The 12187-nt window shown below is 43.9% G+C and overlaps 1 protein-coding gene across 1 annotated transcript in view; it reads left to right on the top strand.

The window, feature by feature from the left end:
• Positions 1 to 12187, top strand: part of LOC126266793 (epithelial discoidin domain-containing receptor 1-like) — a 70333-nt gene that overhangs the window by 54657 nt on the left and 3489 nt on the right. Inside the window, exons 8-10 of the mRNA XM_049971337.1 lie at positions 302 to 500; positions 4287 to 4427; positions 10601 to 11122. Coding sequence (XP_049827294.1) covers positions 302 to 500; positions 4287 to 4427; positions 10601 to 11122 — 862 coding nt within the window. The remainder of the gene's footprint in view (positions 1 to 301; positions 501 to 4286; positions 4428 to 10600; positions 11123 to 12187) is intronic.

Genomic DNA, 12187 nt, shown 5'->3' with positions numbered 1-12187 from the left:
ATGAGCACTTGGTGGTTGGTCTTGTATTCCATGCAGTAGGCGTACACCCTCCTTGATTTGAGCACTTGGTTGTAGGTCTTGCTTTTCTTGTAGTAAGTGTACACCCTCCTTCATCCAAGGACTTGGTTGTTGGTCTTGTATTCATGCAGTAGGCGTACACCCTCCTTCATTTGAGCACTTGGTTGTCGGTGTTGCATTCCTTGTAAGCGGCGACCAGCCAGGTGAGTCGTTGGTCAGGCTGGAAGCCGCGGTACGCCGTGCCCACGAGTCGTGACGCCCGGCCCGCCGTTCTGCTGCGCAGGTGTTCTGCGAGGTGTCGGTGCAGCTGAGCCTGGACGGCCGCCACTACCAGCCGGCGCTGCGGAGGCCCACGCCGTTGCCCGCCGAGGCCACCGTCAACGTGAGCGTGCCGCTCCAGCAGCGCGTCGCGCGCTTCGTCCGCCTCCAGCTGCACTTCGCCGACGCCTGGCTGCTCGTCAGCGAGCTCGCTCTCGACTCGAGTGAGTTGTATAGCGGCGCCACACCGGCGCCCTTCCTCTATGTTAATCTTATAGACAACGGTATTTATTGTACGGAAAATTGTATGGTAGAGGATACTGGTATAAAGGTAGTGTTCCACAAACATACACTGGTGTCCAAAATTAAAGCGTTCGCAGTACCCGCACAGCAGGGCCAGATCAATCATTCACACTGTGGCAACTGCGACATTCGAGGTTCGTATCCTGGCAGGGTCGCCAGGTGAAACTTCTTAATATATTTTCACTTGGACTGGAATAACTAAGAACGTCTACGTTATTTATTTATGCAACTACTGAGTGAAAGTGATGTATGTCTCTTTACTTGTTTTTATCATTTCATTTCTGACCTACAGAATTATTCCTTACAAATAAAACTGAAACTTATTTTTTTATTACCCAAAATATACAAGGATAACGCGATCTATTACTTAACACAAAAGAATTGCCCTGAATTAGACGACATCCTAACAATAACCCATACATTTTATAAGTCACTTACCTCACAGAAAATCTTCATTACATGGACTACAGTGATACAGCAATCACCAATGCAGCCAGCTAAATAAAAGATTCTAACTACTGTAGGCTCTAACTACTAATAGCCTTGTTGTTAGCAAAAGAAATATTTTGTTGAAGAGCAATGTATTTAGCAAATTTTACCTTAATAATGTTACATCTAGTTCAAAAATATATATACTTGTCCGTGACATCCAGTTCCAAGAATTATATAATCGTCAACAATATTACATCTCCATGATGGACACACGTCCAGATCATCTGCTTGCGCTAACACTTCAGACTTCTAGCTTCGATCACTGCTAATTATTAACATCCAGCCTCCATCACAGCTGTCTATTAACTAACTGCGAGTCCGACCCACCACAGTGTCTCTTACAGAGGGCGCACACAGCTGTCAGTGGTATTAATACAGAGTGCTGCGTAGTGCTGCCAACATATAAACACACTACTGGTTTGTTTCATCTTCTTAGATACACTAATACTGGCAACAAATTCGATACCATTTGACTGCATGTGTCGGTGTACTGGTTCAAATGGTTCAACTGGTTCTGAGCACTATGGGACTTAACTTCTAAGGTCATCAGTCCCCTAGAACTTAGAACTACTTAAACCTAACTAATCTAAGGACAACACACACATCCATGCCCGAGGCAGGATTCGAACCTGCGACCGTAGCGGTCGCGCGGTTCCAGACCGTAGCGCCTAGAACCGCTCGGCCACCCCGGCCGGCTCTGTGTACTGGATTCAGTACTGTTGCACAGTCATTGTACGCAACTATTCCAAACAGTATTAGTTTTGTGCAGATACCCATGCCTGTATACCGATTTCCACTACTGTTCTTTGAAGAGGACTTCTGTTACTGCTTTCAACCAAATATGTTTCACGTAATTTCTATGCGGCACCCTAAGCCGTTTACTAAGAAATGTAGGAGATAGTTACTTAGTTAACTACAAATACCTTAAAACTGTGCCCTGGACCTTAGAGTCTTGTTTGGACAGCTCAGTCATTAAACCACTTGCCGCTAAATGCGAAAATCGAAGGTTACAGTCCCCATCCGCCACACACCTTTAATTTGCCAAGAAATTTCAGACCAACACATACTCAGCTGAAGAGCGAAAACTCATTCTGGGAAACAGTCCCCTAGCCAGTGGCTAAGGCATGTACCAGCAATGTCATTTCTTCAAGGTATGCAAGAGGACTGCTGTGAAGTGTGGAAGGCAGGAGATTAAGGTCTGTGAGGGCGGATGGGGTGTGGTGTTCGGATGGATCGGTTGGCAGAGCATTTTTCCTCTAAAGATAGAGGACCGAGCTTCGAGCTCCGATCCACTAGTTTTAATCCCCCAGTAAGTTCCACGTTCTATGTAATTTACTATCAAAACATTTACTCAGGAATAGCTGAATACAGCAGAATAATTTTAACTAGTTTCATGAAACTGTCACAACAGAATATCATCCTTAGAATTTATTTTTTCCTCCCCTTTCATTCCCTGCTGAAGAGTGGTCGGGGTCTTGTGGAACAAAGAATTACACGATTATTTTTAATACTTTTCATTCGCAACGTCCAGAAATTGGAGGCGGCCTCTTGGCAATGTGACGCACCAAAGAATCACCAGATTTTCAACGAAGTACCAGGAGCAGGCTTAGTAGTCCACATGGGAGGGCCACCAATTGGAAATTTTTGTGAAGCTATTTCCGCTTGTGGTATATGCGTCACAACCAAGAAAACCGCCCGAAAACGTTGGTCAGGACCGGAGGATGAGGAGTATTTTTATTCAAACCCTGGGATAATATTTTCCAGATATAAGGTGTGGAGCTTAATCTATGTGAATGTGAATTTGTTCAGGGTTAAAACAGAGCAAGTGAAGGCAAGTGCTATCCTAAATATTTTAATCAATGCGTAAAGAAAACCGAATCCTTTCCTTTACCTTCTGTTTTGTAAATATTCCAAACGTAAAATTAGACGACAGTGAAAGCCTGTCACGGAAAGAGAGCCTCTTGGCTCCTCGAAATTCAGTTTATCCTACAGTATTCGAATGTCACAAGCGAGGAGCTGGAGATGTCAATTTTTTGTTATGCCAGGTATCGAATTCGACATCGTCTTGCAAGAGCCAATGAAATTTACTGGCTGAAATTGTTTCCACATCACACTGTACACGTGGTACACAGTGTAAATATGTCGACTTAAAATAACAGTCCATGTACTAGCTAAGATTCAATTTCTGTTTACGCAACAGGTAATAGTGCAAATATCGTACCATGTCGCATTTCAAGCGAAATTTTGGTTTAGACTACATATGAGTTTTAGGAAGGGCCAGAGATTAATACCGATTTGGAGAGCTTCACCGCACACGGTCGTTGCACCTGGACGATAAAAACGACACTTTCAGACAGCTTACCTCGCTTCTGCCCTCCGTCTAAGTCTTCTTACTTCATACTCATCTTTCACTCGCTGTTGAAGGGTAGGCGGGCTCTTGTGGAACAAAGAATTCCACGATTATTTTTAATACTTTTCATTTACAACTTGACGGTATTTTAAAGAGTAGAAATACAACTTTAACAACAAGACCCTTATATTAACGTATATTCCTTGTGTTTCCATTTGTGGGGTACAGATATGAGACCTAGGCCTTAACGATGGTTGAACGGCTTAGGATAGGCTCCATTCAACTATCTGTATTGGACGAAACTTTTTTGTAACATGGCCTACAAAGAGAGCTAATTGTTCAGTATTAAAACAAATAGAGCCACATTGCTCATTGGGAGGTCTGCTACTGAAAGAGAAACTGATCTACTTGCACGTATTATGAAAAGAAATGATTCTCTGGTAAAGACGTTACTGCTGGGTAAGCACAAAAGGACAAGGAGAAGAAGGCGGTAATGAATGACATGGATCGATTGCGTCACAGAAGTAATGGATTCCAACTCAAGAAGTCTGCGGGAGAGAGTGCACGACAGAAGCAAGCGAAGTGCTTTAGTTCATGGGATCACAGGACATTGGAATCGAGTAAACAAACCAGAGAGACAGACGTAGGCCATCTCTTTTCGTAAAAGAAAAAAGAACCGACCTAACTGTTTTAGTTTCACGAAGTTTCGGCTATCTGAGGATCTAGTGCCACATAGGCAGTCGTACTTTGTGGAGATTAGAGTTCAAAATAATGATCCCACTTCTAAGATGAGAGACGAATCACTAGGTGCTAACTTCTTGGGCAAGTGTAACTAAAATGTACTTTTTCTTCTTGTTTCTTTCAGTGCCTGTACCTCGCAACGTTTCGCAGCTCTACCTGGAACAGATGTTTTACCAACAGGACAGCGCTCTCGAGGAGATAAACAGCCTAGATTCTGAAATACCGACGGAGAAACCAGCTCAGAAGCGCAAGGAGATAGCACCTGGTCAGTAACTCAACAACTTCTATGCGACCCGCTACGAAGCCTGTTTGAAAAATATTTATGTACCATCCATTTCTCATAAAGATAGTTTTGAGAATAGCTGTGTGTTCATCACAACGAATAAGTATTTATTTTCAGTATTACAGTTCCTGCATGTTACGTACGTACCACTTTTTTTAAAATCTCTAGTAACTGAAATCCCATAACAGTTTAAATTCCCACGATATCACACTAAATTAATACTATAATTTATAAGAGAATAATTTGGAACGAAATATCTGTTTCTAATTATCAAGTAAATGTGTAACACCATATGAATTAAGTTATAAAATCTCCATTCATATGATTTAAGTCAAGAGGCCGCACCAATTCTAGCTATGAAGTAAATGCCTGCAGTTTCAAGCAGTATGCATGTACAGACGTGTTAGATCCGTTAAATATTATCTGAATACTGCTGAAATGACGATATAGCGACTAGGAATTTAGTTAAAGTATTTGGCTTCGAGTAGGCAAACAAATTTTCTATTTAAGAGCGCTAGATATCTGGATACCGTAGTACGGTACTTAACATGTGATCAATGTTCACCAAAGTTTCGAAACATACCTTTTGTGGTTTTAGGCTAGATGGCCTCGGGCAAGTACAGAAAGGGCAACAGCCTCAAAGGGTGCGGGGCAAAGTCAGGACATGAGGGGACCAAGCACCAATCGGTATTGTAATTGTAAACTGTCGAAGCTGCGTTGATAAGTACCGCAACTTCAAACGCTGATAGAAAACACCAAAGCTGAAATCGTTAAAGGTATGGAAAGCTGCCTGAAGCCAGAGATAAATTCTGCCGAAATTTTTACAAAGGCACAGACGGTGTTTAGGAAGCATAGATTGCATGCAACCGGTGGTGGCGTGTTTGTCGTTGTTAGTAGTAGTTTATCCTGTAGTGAAGTAGAAGTTGATAGTTCCTGTGAATTCTTATGGGTGGAGGTTACACTCAACAACCGAGCCAGGTTAATAATTGGCTCCTTTTAACGACCTCCCGACTCAGCAGCATTAGTGGCAGAACAACTGAGAGAAAATCTCGAATACATTTCACATAAATTTTCTCAGTATGTTGTAGTCTTAGGTGGAGATTTCAATTTGCCAAATACAGACTAGGACACTCAGATGTTTAGGACGGGTGGTAGGAACAGAGCATCGAGTGACATTATACTGAGTGCACTATCCGTAAATTACCTCGAGCAATTAAACAGAGAACCGACTCGTAGAGATAACATCTTGGACCTACTGATAACAAACAGACCCGGACTTTTCGACTATGTAAGCGCAGAACAGGGAATCAGTGATCATAAGGCCGTCGCAGCATCCCTGAGTATGGAAGGAATTAGGAATACAAAAAAGGGAGGAAGGTTTATCTGTTTAGCAAGAGTAATATAAGGCGGATTTCAGACTACGTAACAGATCAAAACAAAAATTTCTGTCCAGACACTGACAATGTTGAGTGTTTATGGAAAAAGTTCAAGTCAATCGTAAAATGCGTTGTAGACAGGTACGTGCCGAGTAAAACTGTGAGGGACGGGAAAAACCCACCGTGGTTCAACAACCAAGTTAGGAAACTACTGCGAAAGCAAAGAGAGCTTCACTCCAAGTGTAAACACAGCCAAAACCTCTCAGACAAACAGAAGCTAAACGACGTCAAAGTTAGAGTAAGAAGGGCTATGTGTGAAGCGTTCAGTGAATTCGAAAGTAAAATTCTACGTACCGACTTGACAGAAAATCCTAGGAAGTTCTGGTCTTACGATAAATCAGTAAGTGGCTCGAAACAGCATATCTATACACTCAGGGATGATGATGGCATTGAAACAGTGGATGACACGCGTAAAGTTGAAATACTAAACACCATTTTCCAAGGCTGTTTCACAGAGGAAGACCGCACTGCAGTTCCGTCTCTAAATCCTCGCACAAACGAAAATTGGCTGACATCGAAATAAGTGTGCAAGGAATAGAAAAGCAACTGGAATCACTCAACAGAGGAAAGTCCACTGGACTTGACGGGATACCAATTCGATTCTACACAGAGTACGCGAAAGTACTTGCCCCCTTCTAACAGCCGTGTACCTCAAGTCTCTAGAGGAAAGGAACGTTCCAAATGATTGGAAAAGAGCACAGGTACTCCCAGTCTTCAAGAATGGTCGTCGAGCAGATGCGCAAAACTATAGACCTATATCTCTGACGTCGATCTCTTGTAGAATTTTAGAACATGTTTTTGCTCATGTATCATGTCGCTTCTGGAAATCCAGAATCTACTCTGAAGGAATCAACATGGATTCCGGAAACAGCGATCGGGTAAGACCCAACGTGCTTTATTTGTTCATGAGACCCAAAAAATATTAGATACCGGCTCCCAGGTAGATGCTATTTTCCTTGACTTCCGGAAGGCGTTCGGTACAGTTCCGCACTGTCGCCTGATAAACAAAGTAAGAGCCTAAGGAATATCAGACCAGCTGTGTGGCTGCATTGAAGAGTTTTTAGCCAACAGAACACAGCATGTTGTTACCAATGAAGAGAGACGTTAAAGTCACCTCTGGCGTGCCAAAGGGGAGTGTTATGGGACCATTGCTTTTCACAATATATATAAATGACCTAGTAGATAGTGTCGGAAGTTCCATGCGGCTTTTCGCGGATGATGCTGTAGTATACAGAGAGGTCGCAGCATTAGAAAATTGTAGTGAAATGCAGGAAGATCTGCAGCGGATAGGCACTTGGTGCAGGGAGTGGCAACTGACCCTTAACATAGACAAACGTAACGTATTGCGAATAGATAGAAAGAAGGATCTTTTACTGTATGATTATATGATAGCGGAACAAACACTGGTAGCAGCTACTTCTGTAAAATATCTGGGAGTATGCGTGCGGAACGATTTGAAGTGGAATGATCATATAAAATTAATTGTTGGTAAGGCGGGTACCAGGTTGTGATTCATTGGGAGAGTCCTTAGAAAATGTAGTCCTTCAACAAAGGAGGTGGCAATAATTAAGCATTGCTCATCAGTGTGGGATCCGTACCATGTCGGGTTGAGAGAGGAGATAGAGAAGATCCAAAGAAGAGCGGTGCGTTTCGTCACAGGGTTATCTGGTAAGCGTGATAGCGTTACGGAGATGTTTAGCAAACTCAAGTGCCAGACACTGCAAGACAGATGCTCTGCATGGCGGTGTAACTTGCTGTCCAGGTTTCGAGAGGGTGCGTTTCTGGATGAGGTATCGAATATATTGCTTCCCGCTACTTATACCTCCCGAGGAGATCACGAATGTAAAATTAGAGAGATTCGAGCGCGCACGGAGGCTTTCCGGCAGTCGTTCTTCCCGCGAACTATACGCGACTGGAACCGGAAAGCGAGGTAATGACTGTAGCACGTAAAGTGCCCTCCGCCACAGACCGTTGAGTGGCTTGCGGAGTATAAATGTAGATGTAGTGTAGCATAAATTGTGCATGGTGTACGTTACTACGCTCTCCTATGGTGTAAATGACGATTGGGAGATGTAAGAAAGGTGTGCTGATGGTGGACCGAAAGATGTTGATTCACATAATGCAGTCAATAATATCTATGTATCTATGTTGTAATTCAACGTTGAAAGTACTATATCGTACATTTGCCACTGTGTATCAAATTTCAGTGAGTATGATGATTTCTGGCAGACTTTGTGATCGATGTTTCAACGACTCTCGTGATAGGGGCCAACTGCCTGCTATAGCAATTTCACCTCGGTCTCCAGAAATTCGCAGTGTTGCATGTTGTGTAGGTACACGCAGAGCTCTTTGAAGAGTATCTGGTAGGAAAGCTGCTAACACTGCCTCCTGTAACTACATTCTGGGTACCACAGACTTACATTATTCGCTCTGCAGACATCGTTGCCCCCCATGAATCACGGACATAGCAGAGATAGGATGATCCGTGCCTCAACGAGTCAGATAGTAGTACTGAAGCCACAACCGCAATGGAGGCGTACATATTCAGAGACCAAAGTAATCTATAACTAGAATGGAAAAGCAGGCAGAAGCCGACCTCGGGAAGATCAGTTCGGATTGCGGAGAAATGTAGGACCCTGCTAGCCAATACTCTCCCTACGGCTTATCTTAGGTTAAAGAGAGAGAAATCTGAATTTCTTCCATGTCTAGATTTAGACAACGTTTTCTGGTTTACACTATTTGCTGTTCTGAAGCTGGCAGAGATAAAATACAGGGAGGTAAAGGTTGTTTACACCTTGTAAACAAAACAGACTGCAATAGAAGAAAGCAAGGAGAAACGTAGAAAGGGCATTAAAGTTGATTGAGCGAAAATTATAACTTTAACGCAATTCTGTCAGAGGCAGCAAAAACTTGGAACAGGAGCTGGATTGAAGTATAATGTATCGAAAAGAGGTTATGAGATGAAAAAGAACAAAACTAGAACGTGGTATGGAATTTAGTTGAATTAAATTAGGCAGCGCTAAAGACATTAGATTAGAAAACGAGACGCTGAACATAGTAGACATTTTATGCTATTTGGGCAGTTCAGTAACAGCTTACGGCGGATATAAAATGCAGCTTGGCTGTAGCAAGGAAAGCGTTTCCAAAATAGAGAGATTTCTTAACATCTCTTATAAATTTGAGGGTTACAGATTCTTGTCTCAAAATTTTTTAGAGTGTTGCCTTGGACGAAGGTGATACGTGGGCAGTAAACAATTCTGACATTGAGAGAGTGAATGTGGTGCTACGGAACAATGCTTAAGGTTAGATAGTAGTTAGAGATGCGGTGGTACGGAACAGATATTTTGATTAAATACCGTCTTTTGCGATTGTAAAAAAGTGTAATGAAGAATAAAAGCGTATAGCCGTATTTTAAAGCATCCTATGCGGTCAAGGATTTTTTTTTGTTTCTTCCGCCATTCGTTCTGTTATTCTACATATACATGGTAGATTTAGCATAGAGTGCTTCACTGACACTAAGTATATACACGCTTTTGTGTTAATGAGAAAGCTGTGTGGTAAAATTTAACACATATGTGCAGAAGAAGGGAAAGAACGGCGTAAGATTCAAAAAAGAAACCTGACCACTGGAGACGCTTTAAAATAAAAGGAAACACGTTTGGTTTTAATGACACTACTACTGTCGCAAAAGACAGTGTATGTTATATGTGCTACAAAATTACGTGTACTATGTACTTTGTATGTCTGCGACTATGGAAAAAAGAAGCCGGAAAACTAAGAAGAGAATAGGTACTGACAAGAATGGTTGAGAATACAAATTTACGTCAGAAGTTGAGTAAAGAAGAATCGGTTGGCAGGACACATCGTGAGGCACGAAGTTGTCTTAAATTTGATTATGTATGTTAGTGTGAGGGGTAAAAATTGTGGAGGGTGAACAAAGGATGGTTACAGTAAGCAGGTGAAGTGGATGGAGAGTTGTGGAGGCTTGCAATGGATAGAATAGCGTGGAAAGGGACATCGAAGCAATCTTCGGACTGAAGACCTTAAGATCAGTAACAGGTAACCGATTAGGCTGAAAATTCTGAGATACCGTTGAGGTTAAATTCACAGTTAGCTTGCCTGCAGAAAGTGTATGACTGTTTGTGCCACTCGTTCTCCATATTCGCGCAACAGTGTGTGAGAACAGTAATAAGAGTTGTACAGTTCTTCATAAATTATTTTTCGCTGTGAAACAACAATAGGTTGTGCGAGAAAATCGACTTCAGCATTCGAATTTCGTACTTGAGTAAAGAAACTTGGAACCGTGCGACGCTGCGGTCGCAGGTTCGAATCCTGCCTCGGGCAGGGACGTGTGTGATGTCCTTAGTTTAGTTAGGTTTAAGTACTTCTACCTTCTAATGGACTGATGACCCACTACGTCCCATAGTGCTCAGAGCCATTTGAACCATTTTGAAAGAAGCTTGCTTTGACGCCCCTCTCCACGCTAGTCTATCCAGTGCAGGCCTCCTCAACTCTCCATGCACTTCACCTGCTTATTGTAACCATCCTTTTTGTCCTTCCTGAATTTTACCCATCTCTCCTCAAATTTGTAACATTATCAAACCCACAAGTCCTTTGTGGCTCACAATATGTCCTGCCAACCGATTCCTCTTTACTGTCTTAGACGTTCTCTCAGCACTGTGCTAGATTCTACTTTCTGACTGTACCCCTGGCTGGCAGCGACAAACGCGGCGGGCGCGCAGCAGGCGTACGTGGGGCTGGTGGCCGGCGGGCTGGCGTCCCTGATGCTGCTGGCGCTGGCGGCGGCCGCCGTGGTGGTGGTGCGTCGCGGCCGCCAGAAGGTGGCGCTGCTGGCGGGAAAGCCGTGCGGCGGCTTCACGCCGGCGGCGGGGACGGCGGCCGGCGGCGGACTGCCGCGCGCAGCGCCCGGGGGCGGCGTCTCGATGCGCGGCCTGCAGCTGTCGACGCCGCCGGTGCTGGCGCGCGTGCTGGGGGTGGCCGGCCACGCCAGGGTGGCCGCCGCCCCCACCGCCCCCGCCGCCCCCAGGCGCACCTCCCCCGCGCCGCACGCCGCCGTCTGCAGCCTGTACGGCGGCCGCGGCGACGACAGCGCCAGCGGCAGCGGCAGCAACGGCGACGACAGCGAGAACTCGAGCGTCTACCACGAGCCGTACAAGCTGCTCTCCGCACAGCACGAGTACGGCTGCCTGCTCGCGCCCTCCAAGAGCCACGACTTCGCCGGTCAGTACCGCAACTTTTTCTCTGTCTCTACAATTATTTCACTCTGTCATAGATAGCAAAGGACTTGGAACAACAGTTGAAAAGAGTGGACAGTGTCTGGAAAGAAGGATGTAAAATAAACGTCAACAAAAGCAAAATAAGGATAATGGAATGTAGTCCAATTACATCAGGCGATGCTGGGGAATTAGAGTAGAAAACGAAAAAATGAAAGTGATAGATGAGTTTTGCTGTTTAGGTAGCAAAATAAGTTGCGGTGACCAAAGTAGAGAGGTTATAGAATGTAGACTGGTAATGACAAGGAACGTCGAATGAGACTTGACTTTCGGGGGCAAGTGTTCTACCATCTGAGCAACCTAAGCACCATTCACGCTCCGTCCTCACAGCCTTACTGCTCCCTGTATCTCGTCTCCTACCTTCCAAACCTACAGAAGCTCTCCTGCAAACTTTCCACAACCTCTCATCCTGGAACGTCGAATATAGACTTAGGTGTCAGAAAGTCTCTTATGAACGTATTTATCTGGATGCAGGCCCTTAAGGAAGTGAAACATGGATGATAAACAGTTTAGAAGAGAAATGAGTAGAAGCTTTCGAAATGTCTTGCTACAGAAGATGCTGAAGGTTAGAAGGGTAGGCTATGAAACTAACGAGCAAGTACTGAATAGAACTGGGGAGAGAAGAAATACGTGGCACTTCTTAACTAAAAGAAGAGATCAGTTGATAGGACACGTTCTAAGACATCAGGAATTCATCAATTTAGCACTGGGGAAAGTTTGGGGGGTAAAAATCGTAGAGGGAGATCAAGAGATGGATACAGTAAACAGATTGAGAAGGGTGTAGTTTTCAGTAGTTATTCAGAGATGAAGAGGCTTGCACAGGATAAAGTAGAATCGATAGCTGGACAACAACAACAACCACTACAACAATAGCAACCACAACAACAGTTACTTCATCCCCCTCGCCCTGTGTCAGTTGATACAAGTCGCCGTATTAGGCCATATGAGAGTAAAAATTTTAAAACAAATCGTAAAATTGGACATCTTGGCTACAAAATGAATGTTTTACACA

The sequence above is a fragment of the Schistocerca gregaria genome, chromosome 4, assembly GCF_023897955.1.
Source record: "Schistocerca gregaria isolate iqSchGreg1 chromosome 4, iqSchGreg1.2, whole genome shotgun sequence".
In the NCBI taxonomy this organism is placed as follows: Eukaryota; Metazoa; Arthropoda; class Insecta; order Orthoptera; family Acrididae; genus Schistocerca; species Schistocerca gregaria.
The sequence above is the reverse complement of the archived record's forward strand: the minus strand, read 5'-3'. Positions and strand labels throughout refer to the sequence as shown.